This window comes from Scatophagus argus, chromosome 1 (assembly GCF_020382885.2).
Source record: "Scatophagus argus isolate fScaArg1 chromosome 1, fScaArg1.pri, whole genome shotgun sequence".
NCBI classification, from domain to species: Eukaryota; Metazoa; Chordata; class Actinopteri; family Scatophagidae; genus Scatophagus; species Scatophagus argus.
In genome coordinates, this window is record NC_058493.1 from 27,004,550 (window position 1) to 27,028,169 (window position 23,620).

At 44.9% G+C, this 23,620-nt stretch overlaps 1 protein-coding gene across 10 annotated transcripts in view; it reads right to left on the minus strand.

The window, feature by feature from the left end:
- Nucleotides 1–774: 774 nt before the first annotated feature.
- The window catches only part of LOC124062535 (C-myc promoter-binding protein-like), a 59,709-nt gene continuing 36,863 nt past the window's right edge, over nucleotides 775–23,620 (minus strand). For 7 of the 10 annotated variants that reach the window (XM_046395434.1, XM_046395367.1, XM_046395397.1 and 4 more), the window contains 19 exons: nucleotides 21,993–22,126; nucleotides 21,214–21,346; nucleotides 20,525–20,731; nucleotides 20,261–20,389; nucleotides 17,200–17,341; nucleotides 15,785–15,892; nucleotides 14,161–14,280; nucleotides 13,727–13,876; nucleotides 12,088–13,292; nucleotides 11,059–11,287; nucleotides 10,785–10,888; nucleotides 10,328–10,503; nucleotides 9,866–10,033; nucleotides 8,599–8,779; nucleotides 7,831–8,085; nucleotides 7,428–7,545; nucleotides 5,715–5,877; nucleotides 5,047–5,111; nucleotides 775–4,596 (listed from right to left, as the gene is read on the minus strand). In XM_046395434.1, the coding sequence (XP_046251390.1) occupies nucleotides 4,460–4,596; nucleotides 5,047–5,111; nucleotides 5,715–5,877; nucleotides 7,428–7,545; nucleotides 7,831–8,085; nucleotides 8,599–8,779; nucleotides 9,866–10,033; nucleotides 10,328–10,503; nucleotides 10,785–10,888; nucleotides 11,059–11,287; nucleotides 12,088–13,292; nucleotides 13,727–13,876; nucleotides 14,161–14,280; nucleotides 15,785–15,892; nucleotides 17,200–17,341; nucleotides 20,261–20,389; nucleotides 20,525–20,731; nucleotides 21,214–21,346; nucleotides 21,993–22,126 (3,924 nt within the window). In that variant the 3' untranslated portion in view covers nucleotides 775–4,459. The remainder of the gene's footprint in view (nucleotides 4,597–5,046; nucleotides 5,112–5,714; nucleotides 5,878–7,427; nucleotides 7,546–7,830; nucleotides 8,086–8,598; nucleotides 8,780–9,865; nucleotides 10,034–10,327; nucleotides 10,504–10,784; nucleotides 10,889–11,058; nucleotides 11,288–12,087; nucleotides 13,293–13,726; nucleotides 13,877–14,160; nucleotides 14,281–15,784; nucleotides 15,893–17,199; nucleotides 17,342–20,260; nucleotides 20,390–20,524; nucleotides 20,732–21,213; nucleotides 21,347–21,992; nucleotides 22,127–23,620) is intronic. The other 3 variants (XM_046395426.1, XM_046395417.1, XM_046395406.1) reach the window with 2 other exon arrangements.

The window sequence follows — 23,620 nt, forward strand, 5'->3', positions numbered from 1 at the left end:
CATTTAAGCTAACAGGGGGTAAGTTTTGTAGAGCCTGGAGCCCAAAACAAGTTTCATTTAAATAAAATCCAAGTTAAGTTTCAGCTCATAAAACTATTAAAAAGACATTTTACCTCCACCTCTGTTCAGGAGAAAGAAGACTGCGCTGGTGTCGGGGAAGCCGTCCATCCTGCTCGCTGACTGCGCTCGGTTCTCGCTCGTCGTTGTTCCGGAAAGCCACCTTCAGCACTTGAAACGTTCATTTTTGCAGATGACTCCGGCGTGTAATTTAGCTAAACTTTCAAATGTTTGAGTGGCATGTCGGTTCAGTCAAATAGACCGCGTTCGACCTGAGCACACAGGAAACTACACGGGTTGTACCTGCTGCCGTGCCGGGCCAATCAAACGTTACGTTAATTAGAAAAAATGCTTGTGGTGATTTTTCATTTCATTCGTCTTCAAAGACAAATAACTAAGTCCAGTTGCATTCGATTGAATTTCCTTGAGACAATTACTTTGATGAAACGATGCTTTCTTGAGAGCAATAATTCAAGTTTTGATTAAAAAAAGTTAATCAGAATCAGAATTCACATTACTAGGAATTTGTCTTGGTGATTGGTGCATACATAGAACGTAACGAGTAACATATAATAGTAGAGTAGAATAAAATAAAATAAAATAGAATAAGGTAAAACAAAATAAGCAAAATAAATATGGTTCTGGAGGTAGTCCAAAAGTGAGGTAGTGCAGGGTGGAAGTAATATCACACTAGTACTGAAAAAAGACAGCCAATGGTGAGAGTGTAAGTGGTTTTATTTACAGTTAAACAGTCTGTAGATCTGCTCGCTGTACAGAAGCTTCACCACATCTAAAAAGGACCTTTGCACATGTGTGGATAAACAGTTATAAAATGTGATTTCTACAAAAGCCAAGTTTAAATGTACATGGCCCCAGATTCTGCAAAATCATTCATTTGTACAACTTTTTAACACAACAGAAGTCCACATATGAAGGGCAGCTTTTTCTTCCCCAGCTGCTGACATCGTTAGTCGATGTGTCCTGTCGTGGACCTGCTGCCAAGCTGAACACAGCCAGTTCACTTTCCAGGGGCAAAGTGCAACTTGCTGACCACAAATGACACGAATGGCTGACATTCATGAGACCCTCGTGAGTTTAGGGTCCTCCCTCAACCATCGTGTCAGCCACCATTTCTGATTAACACACACATGAAAACCACAGTTAAAATCCAGTTCTATCCAGATTCGACCTCACGAATGACCCTCGACAAAATATGTTCCAACTCAGTCACTTTTATGTCAATAAAATCCGAACTTTAGCTTTAGAAATGCAGGAGACGACATTCTGCAGTGAAGTTGATGTACTTAGTGTGTCCACAGGAAAAATCTTTCAACACATTGACAAAGTGAAGCATGAAAACATTCAGAATACAAAGTTACACACAAAGATGACTTTTTGATTTGCATTTCCAATACTAAAGTCCTGATTTACTTTCTGTACTTAAGCAAACAAAAGTGCATGTGAAAAAATAATGTATCACTTGGAACCGAAGTCCATCCCCTCAGAGGACATTTTAACACACAGAGCTGCGCTCTCTTCTTGTTTTAGTTTGTTTTCCGCATTGTTTTTCACTGTTTCCCAGTGACAAAATTGCTTCAATAGTTTGAGAAAAAATAAAATCACAAAACTGATGTGGTTTAAATTGTGGGTCACACACAAACCGACCAAAGTCCTCCAAGTTCACGTCATGGATTTTCTTAAATTTAACTCAGGAACTCAGACTGACATTTTGTTCAGACACAGTTAGCTAGTGTGCAACCAAGACATCACAAGTCAACAAATTTCTTGATCCCTGAATAGATAACGAAGGCAGAAAACCCTGAAGGCAACGTAGCACAAACTAACAGTACAGCCACTGAAAAGTATGAAGATTTAGCAATTTTCAAATAATATTAACATTGTCTCACAAAGAATTCAGGAAAATTAAAATAATCCTTCTTAAGGAAACGCACAGCCAAAATATCACACGTGTTTTTCAACTACATTTAACAAGACTTCTGGTTTTTCCATGAAGAATCAAAATGTGGTTGCAACAAATTAAAAACTCGTGATATTAATGTTTGAACATTAAAGATTCTTCGTTTGGGTAGAAAAAAAAATACTTTTTTAGATTTTGCAAAGTATTTTCAGGGTTTCTTGGATGTTCATCACAAATTTCAACGCCATCCAGTTCAAAATAAGTCACTGGAGAGCCTCAAAATGCACGCACCAAAAATTCATAGCTAAAAATGTATTTGGGTTGGCGCTGTAGGATTGTGCAAGGTCCCATGAATTTATAGAAGTTTTCACATGAATTTTAGAACAAGAAAGTCCATGACTTGAACCGGGAAAGGTTCTGAATGAGTTGGCACAACCCGACCCTTTTGCCATATCTGCACTTGTGGTGCATGAGGGTACAGGACTGGACATGAGCTCGAGGTTTTTGCTTTAGTGGGCTTCAATGCAGCTCAAACACCCACTGATAGAACAAATGCCTTCCCACCAGCTGTTACTGCATCATTAGGATTTCTTTTTGGTTTTAATTTGATACAATGAAGGTAAAACTGCTGTGTGACTTTCACACAACAGAAACTGATTTAAACTTAAACATTTTCCCAAAGCTGCACTGTGAGCTTTTGACAGAACTTCAGACATTTGACAATAAAAACAAACCAAAAACAACCAGAAAAGAAGTCACCTTCAGTCTCAGAAATGATTCAGAGCTCATCAGCACTCATGGCTGGAGTTTGTACCCTTCATTTGATCTGGTCCTGAGATTTAAATCACTCATCAGTGTCAACCGGTGACTGCATGAACATTCAGTATGCGGCTGCGTTAGCAGCTTGTACCACAGATATGTTGATGTGCCTAAATAATTAGTGACAGTCCAAAGCTTTTCTTTTCTCCTGAAATGTACTTTTAACTTTTTCTTTTTTTTTTTTAGCATCATCTGAGTAAAATGTGTGCTCTGTCAAACACTTTGATCTGCAGCTCAGGTCTGATGTCGTTCCATAAATGGTTTTCTTACGGTTGATAAATACAGCACCTTCTGATCAACCTGTCAATTTGAGGCTTAAATGAACACCTTTTGATTAGCCCCGCCCACTTGTAAATCATTTAGCTGGCTGAACCGATTCGGATACCGGAATGCTCCGAACGTCTTCCTGCACACCGTTCCTGTGCATTGAGGGATTACCAACAAATCGTGTTTTACCTCCAGATGATGCAGTTTAAGTACCCAAGTTTGTTCACTGTGAGCCTCCAGAAAAGTGACCGTGCTGGCATCTCATCTGGCTTTGTCCTTTCTCTCAGAGCAGCACACAGCAGTGACTTCTCTCCCAGTCTCATATTCAAATTCATGTAAACTTATGATCACTTCATCCCAACAGTAACGGTGGGATTGACGAACAGCGCAGCGCTACACTTATTATTGTTCATAAGATGAAGAAATATTTAAAATTCTAAAATGTTGTGTAAACAGAAATGATGTTAAAATTATATGAAATGTAGAGCACTAATGTAGCCTGACATCAAAGTGGACATTTATATTCGGACATTAGAGGCAGTTTAAAAGCACTTAAATTAGAGCTGCAAGGAAACACTTTCAGTAATGGTTAATCTGCTGATCACTTTGTCAGTTCATTAACTGAAACATGTCATGTCTTTGTCATGTGTTTGTTTTATCTGACAAACGGCCCAAAAAACCAAACCGTACCGGGCTCACAGGTGGACTTTTGACTGAATAACGACTGAAATGATAAATCAGTGACCTGGTCGATTATTTTACAGCGAACAGACTGCAGCTCTAATTTAAAGGTCTCTTTCTGATGCCCCCGATCATAAAGCAGAGACACCAGGCGTCACTGAGGACAAGCATCAAGTCCACACTGCAGCAGGCAGCGTTCGGGTCGCGCTGGTTTAAACTGCGAGGAGACAACAGCGGACACGTGACACGACGAGACAAACGGAGGACACTACAATAAATAAAGCCTGCTTTGTATAAATACACCTCAAGTTAAAATATTACTAACATAAGTCTTCATATGCTGTATGTCTATACAATATAAATGCTGCTTTTTTTAAAAAAATCCTCTACTGCCGTGTACGTACAGAATACATTTTTCACAGGACTTCTAAAGAAACCAGGCGAGTCACTCGACACCGGATGAAGTTGTGTTTATGAACGTTGTGAGTGTGTTTCCATCATCACTCAGCTGAGAATAAGTACGTTTTGTTTTGTTTTTGGGGGGGGGTTTGATGCTACGAGACGATGGCCGCCATCAACTGTCCCACCTGTCGGAGCTCTGGCACAGTTTAACGTCACCGTAGTGCACGTTCACAGTCATCCCACCGGGTTCCTGAGCGTGTCTTAAAGCAATGAAGTGTGTGGTGCGAGCGACTCCCACTGTGTGGAGGTGAGCGTTCACAGGTAAGGCTCTCCAAACGTCCTGCGGCACTCCATCACCCCCGTGCTGGGAGGACGGTCACAGTTATGGGTCAGCTTCACCAGGCTCGGCACCAGCCGGTCGTACGCCAGCTTGTACTCACGATCGAAGGCGTCTGAGGGAAGAAGAGACAGGAGTTAACGTTATTAAAGCCCCCAGAAATATGAGGGAGTTCTCGAAGCAGCTCTATGTGCTCCGAACGACAGAAACACAACGATACGCGGTGACGGTTCAGGGGCTGCGAACTGCGAGCGTGTCGTCACCGCTAACCGTCTTGAACCACCAAACCCAGCTTTAAAAGACTTGGATTCACCGGGTGGCCCTAAACACAACTTCAGGTTAAACGTGGCTCCAGCTGGCTGGTGTTGTGTTTCAGCTTGTTTATGTTGCCCCCAGGTGTCAAAACAGCATTTAATCCACCTTTAAATTGTTTTTAGATTTTTAAATTTTAATCCCAGTTTAAAATGAACTAGAACTGAAGTCAAATTGAAATTTACAGTTGTTTACAAAAAAATCAGACCGCAGACACGGATGTGAAATATCAAAACATTAACTCAGGACTCACCGATATCGATGTTATCTTTTCCGAGAGCCACCAGAGAGAGGAAGAGGATGTCCCGGTACAAACTCCTGAGGAGGAGAGAGTCAAGCTGTTGAACAATTTAAAACTTTCATTGTTCGTTTTTATTTTGACTTCCAACAACGTCATGCAAAGTTAGCTCAACCTGTTGGGGTCAGATGCAGTGCATTCAGCCATATGCTGTGGGGACTCCAAGTGCAGCGTAATTAAAGGTGGAAATTAAAGGTGTGTGGGTCATTTGTGGTGGAACTTTTTTCCCCACTTTGTCCCACTTTTAGAAAAAAACATGAATCAAAGTTGAGCAAAGTCTGGAAGAAGCACTGAAGCCATAGCAACAGCACAGTGTAGAAATACTGTTAGCATCAAAATATACGTAAAGTACCAAAAGTATAGCAAATGTAGTCGAGTAAAGAAAAACAAATCCTCTGTACTGTAGTGCAGTAGAAGAATAACATGACAGAATATGGAGTAACTCGAGTATGTGCACCTAATGGTAAATCTACTGCGTTGACTTCCACCACTGATTCTCAGTAAACACTTAGGGGTTTACGCCTGCTTTTCAACAGGCTGAGTGTTTGATACTTAGATGTTGGGTGGAATATCACTACACACAGAGAGCGACTGGAAGGCCGATACGTCACGTCAGCGCTGACCTTTGCCTTCTCACGCCGAGCGTCTGGCCGAGCAGCTGCAGCAGCTGAGCCATCGGCCGGCTGACGTCGTTCCTCTGGATGCTCTTCACGACGCCCTGCAGTAACTCCTCGCTGAGCGGCTTCTCCTCCTCCGAGAGCGGCCGGGAGGGAGGGTAACCCACATCTACACGCACACACACACATGGTTCAGCAGGGGACGTGTTACAGACACCTCACAGTAATACAAAATGAGGACGGTTTTATTACTGACAGGTGAAAAGTACTTGAGGCTGGGTATCTGTGCTGGTACAAAGCAGTACTTCACCTGACATGTACCGCACACTGAATTAGATCTTGTGAAAGTAACAACAGGTCTGATGTTTAGTGTTTTTTATGTTGTATGTTGTTTTTGGTGCAACTGACGATAAAATAAAATAATAGCGCTCTGTTGTGGCGCTGCTGCAGCCTCCGCTCTGTGTCCCGCCCACAACGTAATCTGATTGGTCAAATGTCAGGAGCAACAGCCAATCAACACTGAAAAATCTGCACCTGCAAAGGAACTTAAGTATCAGTTATTGGTTTCCTGGGTTACCAACAATCAGTTTCAGTTCTTATATCAGTTTATCTCGTAGTTGGTGTTCAGAACCCAGCCCTTAAAGTACACAATAATGTCCATCTTTAAAAGCAGCTGAATTGAAAAAAAAAAACCCAAAATGTCCGTGTCGGCGAGTGGAGAAACATTCACTAGAGATGCAAACCTACATTCAAACACAGAGCAGGGCTGCATTTGAGACACGGTTCACGTGTGAAAATCACCACAAGATATCACACGCTTTTCATTGCAAACACTGTGACACCATGAAAGCGGAGGCTGACTTTCCACAGACGACACTGCGATGCGTCAAGCAAAGAACAAACACACAACAGAGGAGGGCGGCAGGCCTCAGACAGCACAGGACACAAAGAGCTGGACTCATCTGAGGGAGTCTGCAGCAGAGACGAACACTCACTTTCTAACAACAGGGTACAATTAAGCCCTGGAAGACAGAGAGCACACAGAGCCTGTTAGCACAAGGATTAGCTCGCTGCCTCCATTTAATAATCAGTCAGTGCAGACGGAGCGAAGCAGCAGACAGAATTAAAAGAGCCTCAAAACTCAAACAGGAATATTGCAGAAAACCGGAAAGGGAAATACGGAATTTAAATCTGTTCTGTTGTGAGGAAGGTCACAGCCTCCTCGGCGCTCCACGCAGATCTGACGTTGTGTTTCCTGTATGTCACGGTTTATTTAATAAGCCTGTTGTTGTTGCACATTCCCACACTTTCTTTTCATCAGTGTTAAAGCCAATTTGGGCCTTACTTTCATGCAAAACACAAGTGGATGGAAAACACACTTTTACTATTTGTATCTGTATTAGTACACATTCTAAGGATAAACAGCAGGTGGCACTAAGTCCCCTGTGATCTCCAGGTCCCATGAAGAGACGATGTCATTTAAAGACAAACGAAAGCAGACAAAAGCGATGTGGGAACATGGCGGACGGACCACATTCGCTCGAGGACGTTTGCAGTCTCGTCCTCGTCACTACTCGCAGAGCTGATGTTTTCCCCTCTTCAGTCTAAGTTCTAATCAAAAGACTCGCTCAGTCAATCGCTTACATTAAAAGGTTCTAAACAAAACACCAGTTCTCCACACGTGCCTCCTGTTCCTTCAGACACAGAGATGCGACTCACTGTATGTGTTCCAGAGGATGTAGAGAGGCTGGACCGGGTCCTGGTGCAGCTTGAGGTTGTCCCACAGGATCTGGATCAACACGTGTTTACTGTCCTCCGACATCCAGTGGCGAGGAACCTAACGAGGGGCGAGAGAGGAGGGGGACCGAGTCAGACAAAAAGTACACTTTAATCCCCCTTCATTTAAATCAGCCCCTTTAAAAAAGTGTGTATTTAGTGTATTTACATAAAATGATTTTGTAAAAAAAATTACACATAATTCCAAGTACAGTGTAGCAGTTTTTGGCTTCCAGTTCAAAATTTAACAAAAATAAAAGTGACTGACTTAAGAGGAACAGAAGAGCAGAATATTACCATTAAAATATCATATGTTTGTGTGTGTGTGTGTGTGTGTGTGCCTGACCTGGGAGTCTCTGTTGCAGTGCTCGGATGTGAGGATGAGGCCGGGCAGGTTGCTGGGCAGGTCCAGCCTCCTGAAGTACCAGACCAGGTTCCAGAAGATGATGGGATGATGGTCCACCATGTCGGCCTCCGTGATCACGGGGTCACCTTCGTTCTCCAACAGACTCTCCAGCTCCTTCCACAGCACCAGCGGGCTCAGGTAGGGAACCGTCACTGGCTCCGGGTTGTGGAGCCGCCAGTCCATGCTCAGTGGGTCCTGAGTGGGACAAAAATGGTAGAGGAAGGTTGGGGGGGGGGGGGACATGTCAATGTCACCTTAAATTTGTTATGCAGTCCAGTGTACTGAGACACTGTGATGACCCACTTCAACCTTCCTACTGATACATGCCTGAAACTGTTTTTTTGGCCACTTGGGGGCAGCAGAAACAACAGGTAAAAACTGAGAAATCATCACCTTTAAAGATGACATGAAGACATGTTAATAGTTGTTCATGCGGACATCCAGCAGACACAAGACCACGTTATCATTTAATCAGGAGTCAGCGAATCTTTAACTTTGTCTGCCCCCGATTCAGCATTTATGTTAAATCCAGACACGTTTTTGGCTCCTTGTTCTACATGGTGTCGTATTTTACTGTACTGTATTTTCTGCTGGAACTGAACAGCAGTTTGTTGTCGGCCTGTGAAACATATCAAACCGGTCTTCAACATCCACTCAGCGACGGAATTTGCCACCATAACTAGAGGAAAACTCTGTGATGAGACGCACCGTGGCTTCGTTGAGGCGGCTGGGCAGGCTGCCCGACGTCGGCACGCAGCGGTCGAGTCGCGATGCTTCCTCCAGAGGACCGAAGGCGCTGACGCTGCGGGCCATGGGCGCACCGGACGACAGCGCCCCCTGCCGGCGGTCTGACCGGATGTTGATACCTGGAGTCCTGGTTGATCGAGTCCTGCGAAGACACATCAAGGACGTTCAGCTTGTGGTCTATTTAGCCTCAACGACTGACCGCTACAACTTTGTTTTTCAAGAAAAGGTGATTCTGATCTGCAGGGTGTTAAATATGTACTCAGTTCGTAAAAACGTCAAACACGCTGAACTGAACTGAAACTGAGGTTTAAATCACAATAAGTTGGCATCAGGGTATCAAGCAGCGGTCTCCCCCTTTGCTCATACATTTCATAACCTCATGAGGGTTTTTATACAAACGTGTCTCACACACACACACACACACAGCTTTGTTAGAACCAGGTGCTGCAGATAATCTCACGTGGTATTTTACAATGCAGATGGGATCATGTGGCTGCAGCTACAGTAGCTTCCTACTTCAAACGTACTGTTTAATCAGACAAACTGCTTTCTGCTTGTATTTAATCCTCCCTGCCTCCTTCCCATCAAACCTCATGCCTACTAACAAGCTAAACATCCATGTCCTGCTGACATTTAAAAGGGATATGAATATATTTTGGTCTTAATCTAGTTTAAAAGCTAATTTGTTAATCTGATTAACCAGTAAGTTACTTTGTGTGCACAGAACATATTAACCACGAAGATTGTTTGGTTGATAAACAGTAAAATAAATAAAACAAAAATAAAACAAACAAGCAGCTCAAGACAGCTGGAACATTGTGATCAGAGATTGTATTTTCTGTATCTCATTCTGTATCAGAAATAAAAATAAACAAAATAATATTCAAACCTCATAACTCCTCATTCTGATTTCCACATGTGGTTTGACCTTGAACCATGACAGAGAAGTCATTTATGTGGTGTTATTAATTAATCAATCTGAAAAAATTAGTTCCTCAACTTTCCCTCAACTTCTCAAATTTTGATGCCACACGTGCAGAAACGCGGCAGAGGAAATTAAATGTTTGGCTGACGAGAAAACTGAGGAGTGCAGGGAGATTCAAACATGTAAGGTCTGACAAGCTCGCTTATTTTTAAATGTATTAAATAAAACAGAAAATCAATTACAAACAAACAAAACAAACTGATTTCAGGATAAGCTTACAAATAAACAAAGAGTGTGACGTACCTTCCACTCCCTGAACACTCCTGGACACCAACCACAGGGGACGGAGGGGAGACGGCCGTCGTAGGACAGGGCGTGGACAAGGTGGACGTCCCCGTGTCCAAACCCGTGGAGGCCGAGTACGATGAGGTCGTGGCCTCATCCACCGACGGGCTGCCCTTCAGGAAGAGCCTGCGGAGTGGAGGGAAGATAATGTTTGCATGCAGGAAAATCAAGCCAAGGTAACCGATTTCATGAGACGGACGAATCAGAAGCTGGAAAAAGATGACGACGTGGTAACAAAAAGACTGAGGATGATGACAAGAACGTTTCCATCCAGCGAAAACTAAAGTGTAATAATTAAACATTTGATCTTGAAAAGGATTATATAAAGGTACAATATAATTCCAAAATTCCTCTGAAAAAGCTTGATTATATGCCTGTAGCAGAATTCTTGTTTTACGGCACAAAGGCGTCACCGTGTACCTGCCGGCTCCTCGCATGTCCCTGATCTCCACGTTGAGGAAGGGCAGGAAGGGGTTTCCACAGAAGGGGCAGGTGGTGTTCAGGTTGGAGTCGTCTGCCGTCCAGCCGGCCATGATCTCCTCGTCGTACACCAGGCAGTCACACGTCTTACAGCGAGAACAGCTGGAGATCAGCAGCTGGAACGCAGAGGCAGGTGAGCTTACAGACCAGAGACTGTGGAGATCACCAACATACAGCCTGCTGCTGTGCCCTCAGGTTCATCTTACGGTGAGTTTGAACTGTTGTAGCCACATGTACAAACATAAAGAAATCTTCTGCTGAGGGGGAGTCTTATTAAGTGACAAATGAAAGCCAAGAAAACAGTTTGATAGTAAGAATTACTTCTGGTTTCCTGACTTCTGAATCTGGTCTTTATCTACTGTCATGCACTCGCTGAATTTCCACCTCGTGGTTTTACCTCCATGGCGTAGTTGTTGAAGATGCTGGTGTTGCTGGTGTAACGCGACGAGCTGAGGTCTGACTTGTCCGGCAGAGGGAAGCCAGGAGGTGCAAGGACGCATCCTGCAGGAGTACGAAAAATGGAAACGTGACGATACGAAGTCTGTCTTCAACAGATGGATGGGTCACAGGTTAAATCATTTTGGAATCTCATATCAGAAACCAACAAGTAAACCTTTCAATATTCCTTCAGCGGTCAGTTCACTTGTCACTCGAGCAGCGGGTGCTCTTACCAGGCAGCAGGGATGTGGGTCTCCCAAGGCTGGAGGCCACGGTGGGGCTCTCCAGAGTGCTGCGGAGGGGGCTGCGTCTGGGGCTCCTGCGGGGCCCCGTGGGGCCGTTCCTCTGCGGAGAGATCACAGAGCTCTCCGACTCCCCACAGTCCTCCTCATCCAGCAGGGAGGAGCAGTCTGGATCTCCAACACCGAGGGAGGACACACTCAGGCGGTCACTGTGGCCATCCTGCGTGAGCGACAGAGTCGGACGGGTTACTGCGGTCATGGACTGCACAGGCGTCTAAAAGCAGCAGGTCAAGTTCAGCACGGACTGACAGACTGCTCGCGTGGGGTACAAATAACATCAGATGTTCTACTGACATCCGCAGGCATATGAATCTGACCCATAAACTTAATCAGTCACACGTAACGTATATATTTTCATTATGTTCATTATCAATTAATCAACTGATTATTATCTAGATTAATCGATTGGTCTATAAAATGTTGCAGTTCAAGTCGATTTCTTTAAATTTCTTGCTCTGTCAAAAGCAAGAAATTTCCATCTCTCAATCTGAAAGGCTGAAGCCAGAATTTTCTGCCATTTTTGCAAGAAAAATTCAAATAGCTGGTGATTACTTTTCTGTTGATGGACTTATCAATTAGCCGATGAATCATTATCTAAGGTACGGTGCAGTTTAGCAAACCCACAAACTGTGCTGCCAGTTAAAGTATTAGAAGCTACAGTGAGCCCACAGTCGGACGAGAGCTCTGACAGACTACGGATTAGTGACTGTAAAAAAATAACAGCAGACTACACTCAAAAGGCCACTAGATGGCAGCAGCTCTCCCTCTTTAGGGAGCTCAGCACCGATAGATTAAGATGCCTCATTTTTTCCAGTTAAAATATATCATACAGGCTAATAATCAGGTCAATATTTCTATATAAATAAAACAACTATAAGATTCCCACCTCAGACTCTTAAAGTACTGGGGCTTTGCTGTACCACATAACAACAAGTTAACTTTGACCAGATCCCTGAGTACCTTGGTAGGTGTGGTGTACGTGGCCAAACGGGAGTACCAGCGGCTCGCCTTCTCCGCCACGCCCTTCCCCGCAGAGACCACACTCGTCTTGAAGACATCGAGCGTTGGTGTGAGCAGAGTGTCCAGAGCGAAAGAGGAGGAGGAGGGTGAAGGAGACGCCAGACTCATCCTGTCTGTCCTCTCCCTGTACGGGCTGGGTCGAGGGCTGGGGCTGGGGGTGGTGCTGGAGCTGCGACAGGGAGGCGACGACCACAGACGTTGGCGTGAGATGGTTTCAGAGGGCGAGGGCGGGTGGAATGTGCGGGAGCGTGGTACTCCATCCGTCTTGAGAGGGGAGCTGTAGGGCAGGCTGGCACGGCGGGGGCCAGAGAGTGAGGAGGGGTGGAGGAGGAGGGGGCTAGCCGGGTCCTGCAGGTCCAGACTAGGTGTGCGGCTGCTCAGCGGGCTGCCCATGTGGTTCATATAGAGCTCTATCTCCCTGGCCAGGTGCCTACGGGCACTCGGCGTGCTGGCCTCATCCCCCTCTGAGTACCGAACCTCGCCTCCCTGCTCCGACTGTGACTCTGCTGCCAGCAGGGACAGGGGGTCGTAGCCCGTCTCAATGCCTGTGCGCTTCACAGCTCCTCTGGGCGTCTCAGTGTTTGTGCCACTGTAGCTCGCACTGCGTTCAACAGGCTTCTTATGAGATCTGTTGGTTCTGTGAGAGCTGACCATGCTGGCAGGTTTGTCTAAATCCAGATCCTCCAAATCAAAAATGGCCTCTGTATTACTTCTGTCCTCATCACTAGAGTCCTGCACCTCTGTCTCCTCTTCCTCCTCCTTGTGATCACAACTTCTGGCAGTGCCTGCCTTAGCAGCCGTCCCCTCCAACCCACCCAGAGCCAGCGAACGAGGCCTCTGATGCTTACTGAAGTTGGCACCAGAGAGAATTTTGACATCTGCACCGAGGTGTCCTGCGATCTTATCTGGGTCCATCTCACCCTGGCTCATACCAAGACCAAGGACAGTGGTGCCGCTGCCGCCGCTGCCCACGGTGTCGCCGCTCAGCCGGCGGCCCCTCACGCCCTGCCAGTCAAGAGTCGAGCCGCTGCTGACGCTGCTCACCACCTCCTCCAGAGCGCTCTTATGTCTCCTGAGCAAACTGTTGTTCTGGATCTCACCGATCTCATCCAGGGAGGAAGTGAAGAGGAGCCCTGCAACATGGCCTGGGGGAGGACAGGTGACATGAGGAGTTATTTTAGCCATCCACAGTACCAGAAGTTAAAGTTCAATTTCTGCACAGACAACGCGAGGTGACGATGCACTGTGAGCTTTCTGTTGCATTCTGTTGGAAGGTAAAGATAAGGCTTTGTGGAAATGAGGTATTCACCAGCTACAATCATTCTGAAAATGGCGTGGTGGTCTTAAAATGCTTGAGCTCTGAGTCTTTCCACTTGTGCCTTCCGCTCCATAGCAACAGCAGCTGAGGCTCATGGGTATTAAAATACTCAAAACTGAAGGCCTCTGTTTCTATGTTGAGGAATATTGAGGATATCATAAAAGAACACTTTGAAATTGAAATTCAAAGTGGAGGAAAACCTTCGCAGCGTCTCACCCCACTTTGCAAAACTGCTGAGGCTATTTAAGCTTTCTTCTTCACCTGCGCTGTTGGAGCTCTTCGGCTTACAGGATGAATCGTCGTACGGACAACTGCCGCGAACAATGCCTCGGGATCTGAAGGACGAGTGGACCTCCGTGTCCAGCTGAGGGAGGCAGTCTTTGCTTCCTTTGGCGCTCTCTGTCTCTGACACTACAAACACAGACATTACGATTTAAAATCAGGGTTTTTTGCTTTGTTTTTTTTTACTATGTGCACAGCTTGACAAATTGTACTGTTCTTAAAGAACAACACACGACTGAAAAGCTTTGATGGTGAGAAACCAGAATGAATTAATCATCTCTGGAGGAGACAAAGATCAAGGCAGAGGAAAGGGAAATCCCGTGTGGCTGCGAAGCTGCCAAGTTATCTTTATTTTTTTAGAAGGTACAGTAGACAGAAATATCAGGTGATATGAGATCAGACAGACTACTGACAGGAGCTGCAGTCGCTCTCCTTCTTGTCGTCTTTGTCGGGGGCAGAGTCCTGTGCACCGGGGTCTCCTCTCCGAACCTCCTCTTTGGACAGCGAGTTATAACCCAAATCTGATTGATCTCCTGAAGGACGGACAGAAAGACACGTGAAATTAGATGAGGGGGACACAGTCTGAAGTCTCTGACATCAAACCACAAGATCACAGAAATATGCAACACGACGTATGGAAAGTCTACGCAGAGGAACGACTCAAGACAAGAACTCTTCTTCCAAAATAGCTGCTCCTCAGTAACACATCACTCCTAACACTGAGCAAACTGTTCAGGTTTGACGGCAAAGTTCATTTTATGGTTTAAAAAAGAAGTAACTGAACTGTGATTAAAGAGAAAAAAAAACAGATCAGCATTTTTCCCCTTTCATCCCCTCAATTCTGAGAGGCGCAGCACTGCTGCAGGGAGAGGAGGGAAGGCAGCTAAGCTGTGCTGAACAGAAGAATCCTCCTCAGGGCATGCAGAGATCTACACTTACTGTCAGGAAACGACAGCAGTCTCACAGCTGCTAATGAACAATGAACTCAAAGACTTGATGGTAAAGAAAAAAAAAAACCTGCGTTCACTCAAGGCTGATTCTTCCATATGTCTCTAAAACTTCGCTGGGTTCATCCTCCTCTCTCATCTTTCCCATGAACCTCTCTGGTCGGCATCTCTCAATAAAACAAGAGGCTGCACAGCTCGGCAGCAATACAGTATGGAGCAAATCGCAACTGATGACAAGTGACAAAAGTCATTTCAGGACTGTAACAATCAATGAGCTGCACATCGAGGTCCTCTCCTCCTGCTGTGCTGTGAGCTGTGCCTCCCTCCCAGATTTTCTCCACAGAGGGCAACGTCTCCTGCAGAGGTGCCATCTCCATGATTAAAATTATTTCCGTAATCAAAAAGAATGTGCCTCTGGGTAATTGCTCGCCACGTTCGACAATGACAAATCACTCGGTGGTGAAGCGAGGAGCGAGAGAACAAGAACGAAAGGAGAGATGAGCGAGAGAGGAGCTGCAGACAGTGATGTGCCGGATAGAGAGATGACACAGTGGAGGAAAGGAAGAGGAGGCGCCACCACCGAGACGAAGAGACACAAAGAAGGGCCGAAGGAGTCAGAAAATTAAAAAAAAAGTTGGAAGATGAGACAGAAAATTATGTGAGAGACATGCTGACAGAGAGGTTTACCTGGGTGGAGGGTGGCTTCTCTGAGCTCAGAGCCCCCCCAGTGGGAGTGGGCCACCGGGGCCCTGGCGCCCACGCTGCCGCCCCCACGGCCGGCTGCATGCAAGGGCAACACAGGCAGGGCCAGAGAGAGGGGCGGGGTTAGGGACAGAGCAGAGCAGAAACCACAGCCGCAAAACCAGGGAGAGACACGGATGGACAACGGGGACGAAAGGAAGGTGGAAAAACGGGCAGCGGAGGTAAGGAGGTGGAGGTGGAGGTTGGGGGGGAAGGGGAAGAGGCCGGTCGGTGAGCGGGACAGATGAGGAAGGAGGATAAAAAGTGTCATTGACAGAGAGGAAAAAGATGTAGAACAAGATGGCTGCCTGTGAAAGACAGAGTCAAGCAGCAGCCATGTTGAGTGTACCTGTGCTAGATCTATCATCAGTGGGGTCTACTTTGACGGAGTCGGCCAGGTTAGTGTCGGCAGAGCTATCCAGGCTGCCGTGACTCACAGCGTCCAGGTCGCTGCCATCTGCCCAAAGACAACAAGGCGTTAAAGGAAGCCGGGCGCCAGTTCTGCTCCACAGGGGCTCCACTGTTGTATCTTATGTCTTTTAATCTTACTTTGGTACTGATAGGCTGGTGACAAACGTCCCAATGTGCCTGTTTGCAGTTTTTAAAAAGGTATTTTGACTGGGTCTCATTCTGTGGTTTATTTATTAATGGGTCCTGTAATTTAATGGAGGGGAACTGATGTCGAATGGTAAACACAAGGAATACTTACAGGCAAATTGGTACTAATTACAGGGAAAGACTGACTCAGTTACAGCACACTTACAATCAATTAATTCCAAGTACCCTGCCCAAACCTAAAGTTTCGACAAGAAATCACACAATAGTTTCCAATAATAAAGGGAAAAAAGCACTTCTTTCAAGAAAATTCCTCAACAAGTGCTCATGAATTCAACATAACTAACTGAAATGAACTGCTGCAGAGCATTGCCTCTACTTTTCCCCATACGATATGGTCATCTCCAGGAGAGGCTTAGGATGAGTGTGTTTTACAGGAACATTTGTCTCGTTCAGGCTGAGTCACCACTGAGCTCAGATAAGGGGAGCATTCAGGAACACAATGCAAGCGACTGGTAACAGGGAGTATCTTAAAAAAGCAGGGATTAGCAGTACGGGGATTAGCGTGTACCGGGTGTACAGGTGTTCACTGGCATGCAGGGGAGATAAATCACACATGTTGAGGCAGTTCACCTTCTAACTCTGCTGGTCACTCATCACAGCTGACACAAGTGACTTTTTCTGTTCCGATCTTCAGATCGATGGATGCGACTGTCTGAGACTGCATTTGTACTGTTCATAATGTCGTGATCCTTCAGTTTGTTCTGTAAGTCTTTGAGCGTCTGCTTAGATTATATTTAATAACTAATTATCGTTAGCTACACTGCAAGATTTATTCAAATCATCTAACTTTTTCCCTTGTATAACTCCACTTTCCTGGATAAGTTTTTAAATTTTTGCCTTCTTAACCGGTGTGTACACCAGAGAAGGTAAAGCTCCAACAGGTTCTGGGATTTGTTTGTACCTTTGCTCTCATGTAGACAAGCAGCATGAAGGTTGACAAACAAACCACGCTGATGTAATTAAGTAAAATCCGACCTTCGAACCCTCTCTGCTTTGAGTGAGTTGTATCTGCAGTCCCTTCATTACGCTCACAACTGACTCTGGTGGCCGTCTGTGGTGTGGACAGTTGCTCTGGCTCTGAATGCAGCACTTTCTCAGTCTGTTTAGTGAAAACAACAAAGAACACGCGTCACCGATGGCAGTTACCTGACAGGGGGCTCTGGGTGAGGGGAGCGTGCCGTCGTAGCGCCCGTCGGAACTGCGCCACCCCGAGAACGACGTTCCTCAGCTTCATCCACAGGAAGTAACCTCCCCTGGTGCTGGAGGGCCACGTGCTCTCCAACACCGCCTGGACACCGGGAAGACGGAGACAGAAGAGATGCAGGACAAGATAAGATGATGTTGCTGCTACGTTACTTTGAAAGTCCTCTGATCACATTTTCCCATCGGAGTCGTTTCATTTTTAATTCAAGAATATGGATTTTTTTTTTTTCCTTATTTCAAATATCTTCCACTGTGAAATGTTCTTATATTCATCTATTAAATATATCACTGAACACGAGGAGCCTGAATATTGTGAGAATATTGCATCTGCAAAAAATCTCATTCAGTCAGTTTCAACTCAACATTTTGAAGCCAGCGAACTAAAACTGAACCAGTCCTGTTCCATATAAAATAAGCAGGGATGAATTTTTCATCAAAGGAGCTAACTGAAGTGGCATTAGATCCACAGTCACACTCGACATCAGAAAAGGAAAAGGAAAGGCGCTGCAGCTGTTGGTGGCCAAGTCACGTTCGACAGTCTCTGTCTGCTCCTAAAATACACTTCAGAAGCCCCCCGAGAGAAACACGGCTGCTATGACACTGAGCAGCGCTGGCTTTATTATGCTGCCTGCTCCTGTGTGAAGGCTCTCAGCACTGGGCCAGGTGGAATGAGGCCTGGAGATGTTCCCACAACTAAAGCACAGCAATCCGGCCACAGTCCCACTCTGTGTTATGCAAAGAGAAAGCGTTTGTAAAGGTGCTACTTAAAATGTGTTTACATGTCCAGGAGCCTGGTGGCTTTGACAGAGGAGGCTGGCAGAATCCGGTTTTTATGCTAAATAAAAGGCTGTAAGGCAGAAGCTGAGCTGGACCCTCCCCCCCCTTCCCCCTTGCTGTTGGACCAGTAAAGTAATATTAGCCGTCTTTCTTTAATTAAATGGCTGTTACCAAAGTGACATCTTGCTCAACCTGTACGTTGGTTGGTCTCCTGTGCAAAAGAAAAATTCTTTGTGGCGCGAGTCATCCAAACAGACCGTTGTTTTTATAGACAACAACCCAAAGCTAATGAAAAAGAGAAAGATGTTCAAATTTTCCTGCTGTGACGTGAAAGCCCATGACTTTTCCTGACCGAGTCTGTCTTGACTGAATGATGTTGACACTTGTTGGTTTCCTGTTTGTTTCCTCTGCAGGACTGAACTGTGTGGTTTTCCACTTTTATGAGTCTGAAAACTGACATCCAATGGAGCAAAATGGTATGAAAAACGTGAAATAAATTCTGTGCAAAATTCCCTGATGTGCTCTGACTGGTTTACACAGTCTGTATGTAAAAAAACCCATATTCAACTGGAGTTAATATTATTTTCAGCTTAGTTTTTTTCTGGAGCTTTTGATCATTTTACTTACTTACTTAGTTCAGGTATTTTACAAAGCAGGCCAAAACATATTCAGTCCCATCTTGTGTGCAACAAATACAACTGAATTTACTGCCAGAATTAATTAAAAAGGCAAAAGATTTAGCTTCCTCTTTCCTATCCCTTAGAGTTCAAACAGCAAAAGAAGCATGAACGGGAAAACACAAGAATTACGACCTTGTGGTTGTATGTTTTATGTAGTCAAGACTTTGAAGGAACTTAATAAAATGTATTAAGTGTATTTCTTGGTGAAATAAACATGTATGATTTCAGTGAGCGACATCTTTCATTTCAGGAGTCCGACTGCGTGCTGTCATTTCCGCTGTGTTATTCACCGTCAAATGCATCCATACGGAGTCAAAAATGTTTATCATCGTAATCGAGATAAATTTTACCACAACTTGTATTGAGTTGGCTTTATCGTCCGGCTCCACAGTGAAGTAACCTTTACTGCGGCCTTGTCTCCTGTTGGCCAACTCCCACATCATCCAATTTACTTTTTTACTGCCTGGGTTGCCAGATCAGGGACGGGTTGTGACAACAGAGTCACGATTCATCCTGACACCTGAGTGTGATCACACGCGACACGGTACAACCTTGGTGGGAAACTGCAAATGTCAACAATGTTTATTTTTATCTAAAAGCTGAGTGTTAGCTGAGGCATTACTGTGATGAAGTGTCTCTGCCTTGTAAGTGCCAACCAGAGAGGAATGAATTTCAGTGATGGAGCAGCGGAGCAACACAGTGGAGTAATAATTTGGACCCCATTGTGAATCATGAATATACAATCAACATCTATGCTGCAACAAGCCTCCTTCATGAGCCATTGCGCAGTCTTCTAATGTAGCCAGCGTATCACTTATACTTGAAAAAAACTGCATTCAGTCGGTGTCTTTCAAGGCCATTTTAAATATTTCATGTAATTTAGGACATAACATATTTATTTATTTAATCCCATTTAATCCCATCTGATGGGACACGCATGTGACATAGGCTACTTGTGTTGTTGCAGTGTGTTCATATATTTTCCTCACATAATCGACTGTTGCTATACTATGAGCACGAAGCGTCTGATTGGCTACTGTTCAACGGCCAATTCTCCTGGCTTTCACTGTACTTTACTGCTGCGACTCTGCTCGTGTCTTCATCTATAACAGCTGATGGGACTATCCCATTGGACGGCCTTTCCAGGGATTTGTTGGACATTTGGCTGCCATGTGTGTGTTCACACATTCATCAAACTTCCAGCAGAATCAGCAAAATGTTCTCAACGCGCCCACATCGGGAACACCACAGCATTCGGTGACAGTATGCTGCAGTGCTGATATATTTCTATTCATGCATGTGTGACACACTCGGCTGGGTGGGTATTCGTGAGCTGCATCCTTTGTCAAACTTTAAATCCAACATCACTTTTGCTCCTAAGCAAAGGTGTAAATGGGAGCAGTTTAAAGAATATCCTGCCATCAAAACCCATGACTTGGGGTGTAATCTTACAACATAAATTAAAGAAACTTCCTTTACTGGCACACTGGCATCTCACGACTTTATCAATCACACATAGCGACCTCTGGCTTCATCTCGTACTGTACCTTGTTGTAGTAGCCATAAGTAATGGCATTGGGGTGGACTCCGGCCTTTTTCATCTCAAAGAGGACCCTGACAGCCAGAACAGGCTGGCCGTACTGCCCACAGAGCTGCATCAGCACCCGGTAGCAGACCTGCACAGTTTGGGTACACGTGTGGATGTTCAGGCAGAGAGACAACAACCCCCCAAAAGTGCAGGACAGGAAAACCTAACAAGGCATCTGGTTGAGTAAACGTCAAAGTGGTTTTCTGGCAGCTGGTCAACGCACCTCGTCAGGGGGCTGCAGCTTCTTCGCCTGCATCTTCCTGAGGACGTCGTAGGCGGTGCGAAGTGCCCGCACCTTGGAGTGGCACACCTTCACGTACGCTGGCAGACAGATGAACCACAGGCCGTAGCAGTGACGGAGCAGGCACTTGGACCACAGCTGGGGGATGGAGGAGTACTTCTTTGCTATCTTCTGGGCTGACTTGATCTCCTGTGGGTGAAAAAGGAGAGTGAGGCACAAGTGGGCACAAATCAGGCTCATGCATATGTGGACTCAGAGTCTGAAGCTTCACACTGAAATCATTTCTTTTAGACTGAAAATTCATCCCATCTCAGTTGACCCAGTGAATCGTATTAATTTTCTCTCCACTATTAGAGAACAAATTACTCTGGGAACTTCCATTTCCTTTGCTCCTTTTCATGTATGCTGAATTGTCAAAAGTAAAAACTGCCTGACTCTCATAGCTCTTTAGAAAGCAATTTTTCTGAGAAGAACTTGTCTAAATTGCTATCAACCTTCTACAGTTTTAGAGGTAGTACTTTTTGGCTGGAGCTTTGACACATAAAACCAAACAAATAAATGCATAAATAATTAACACACCTTATACTGCTGCTCTCATTTGAGCTAATTCTGGAAAAGACCACCAGCCAACAAATTATCATGTGACTATGGTGAGTTACTGCTATGCTGACCTGCTTGGTGCGTCTAAACATGGGGGCAGGGCTGGTGGGACAGCTGTGCCTGGCAGCGAGGCGGGAGGAGGGGGTCCGCAGGCCCTCCACGGGGTCAAACAGGTCAAGACTTAACACCGGGAAACCATCGTACCTGACAAAGAGCACACACACATCGGTGACAGCAAACACACATGTCCGCAGTGAAAACATTTAAACTTTGGCAACACACGTGTGAAAGGATTCCTTTCAAGGTTATATGGATTATAAATACAGTTTTATGAAAATGCTGGATTATTAGGGGAGCTTAACAAAAGTGGTTCAGTAAAGTGTCTTGGCATAAATTATTTAAAGTGAAACATGGCTGCAGACACATTCAGTCCAGCAGTCTATGGTGCCAGTAAGGGAGCTGGACTCCTGCTGGCCCTCAATCATCTATTCCAGAAAAGAAATTAACCAGCTTTCAGTTCAGTGTATCATTATGATTTTCCAATTTCCTTCCCGCTGTTAGCTTTCGAGTCTTGATTTCAGTTAGTCTCATGGAAGGTGTCGAGGAAAGACAGCACATCTTGATACACAACATTTAACTTGTTTACAGACCGCTGAGTGACTAAAGCACCGACTTGGCAAATGATTCAGCGAGTCAGACGTGTTTTCTTGTTTCTGGTGTGAAAGCCTGGTGACAACATCTTATTGTAAAATGTTACCAAAGCATAAAAAAATGTCATCAAGATGCACAGAGAATCAAACAGAAAAGTTAAAGAAATGTATATTTATTCTTCCAGGAGCACAGCTGTTACCTGTAGCACAGAGGATGTTCCTCCCCCTCAGGCAGAGGAGGCAGCTCTGGAGGTGTGATAAAGACTGTGTGCTCACTGCGCTGGGATTCATCAATCTCTATCAGCCTGGTCTCCTCCGGCCTGTCGCTGTCCACCTGCACAACAGAACACATAAACATGAGCGGAGGTGTTTGGGTGGTGGAGCCACGACCCTTCATCTATCACAGCTGATGGAAGTAAGGAGTATCCCATTAGACAGGTGAGAACTTCAACACGGGTCTCGACTTTATGCCCTGAAATAAATATGTCAGTTTGCATAAGAGGTTTTGGCTGAGTTTTGTTTTTTAGCTGAAGAATAATTTGAACACAGTTCTGTATCTGTCGCCGTGACAGCAGCATTTCTACACAGTGAGTGTATAAGAGAGCTGAGGGAGGATGACAGCAGGTGACCTAGATTTCTACAGTGAACACACACTCCTTTTTCTTTCCTTTATCTTGTTTTTTTGTACCAACACTCTGCAGCTGTCTTCTGTCACCACACACACATTCCCACATGCAAAAGCTGAAACCACAGTTCTCCATTTCCTCCATTTGTCTCCAACAGCACAAGATTTTCTTTAAAGGAGCAACTTGTAAAAAAAAAATATGTTCAGACCTCCAAGATAGGCAGCATATTTACAGAACAAACACCAACTGTCGCTCACTATACTGTTTGCTGTAGGTATCTTTGGCTGTAGCTATAGCTACCATTAGCTCGCTTAGCTGTACAGCTAGTGGCTCTTTAGCTGACTGGATTGTGCCTCTTCTTTAACAACTGTCTTCAATGCTCCTCATGTTTAGTGAACTAAAGTAAATGTAAAACTGCTGGAGGTTCAGAGTCCTGCTGTGGTCTGTTTGTATGAGGGGGAAAAAAAAACAGACTTTGACTGACATTAGTGACTCAGACTAAAAGCAGAGCTGAAATGTCAGAAAATGTGAGCATCAAAGATCATTCACCAATCGGTTTGATTGACGCAGTCAGTCCAAACGTGTCGACTCACTCAATTAAACCCATCTTTATATGAAGAATTAATAGTCTCCTGCTCGTTTATGGATCCCTGCTGCCATATATCTTATCTTTAACTACTTTTTATTTTATTTACAACAATTCCATGACTCAAATCCAGCTTTGGACCTCCGACTGATATATTAATACACCTGGATCACCAATCAGTTTGATTTGCCCAATCTAACACTAACAAAATCAGCTTGTCGTCACACCACATCATGTTGTCAGTGTGCTTTATGTTTAAAACTGACTTGCTACAGTAATGTAGCGCCTCGTGTGTCAGTCCTGTGTGTGTTTGAGAAGTGGCAGGTAGGAGCCTGCAAACAACTCAGCAGGAGCAAAGAATTGGTGTGAATCTGAGTTTCTATCAACACGCCTCCAACCATAAGCTTATCCAGAAGATAACAGGCTAAGGCTGCTCGATGGTGGGGAAAAGTGCTCTGGTTTTATTAACAAGGTGCCAGAAAAAAAACAAAAAACATGTTGGTGGCAAAATGAAATGCAGCGAGCATGATAGAGAACACCTATCACTGTCATCACTGACATCTGGAGTTACTGCAAATATTTTACGACAGCCGTGTCGGTGACAGATAAGACCTCC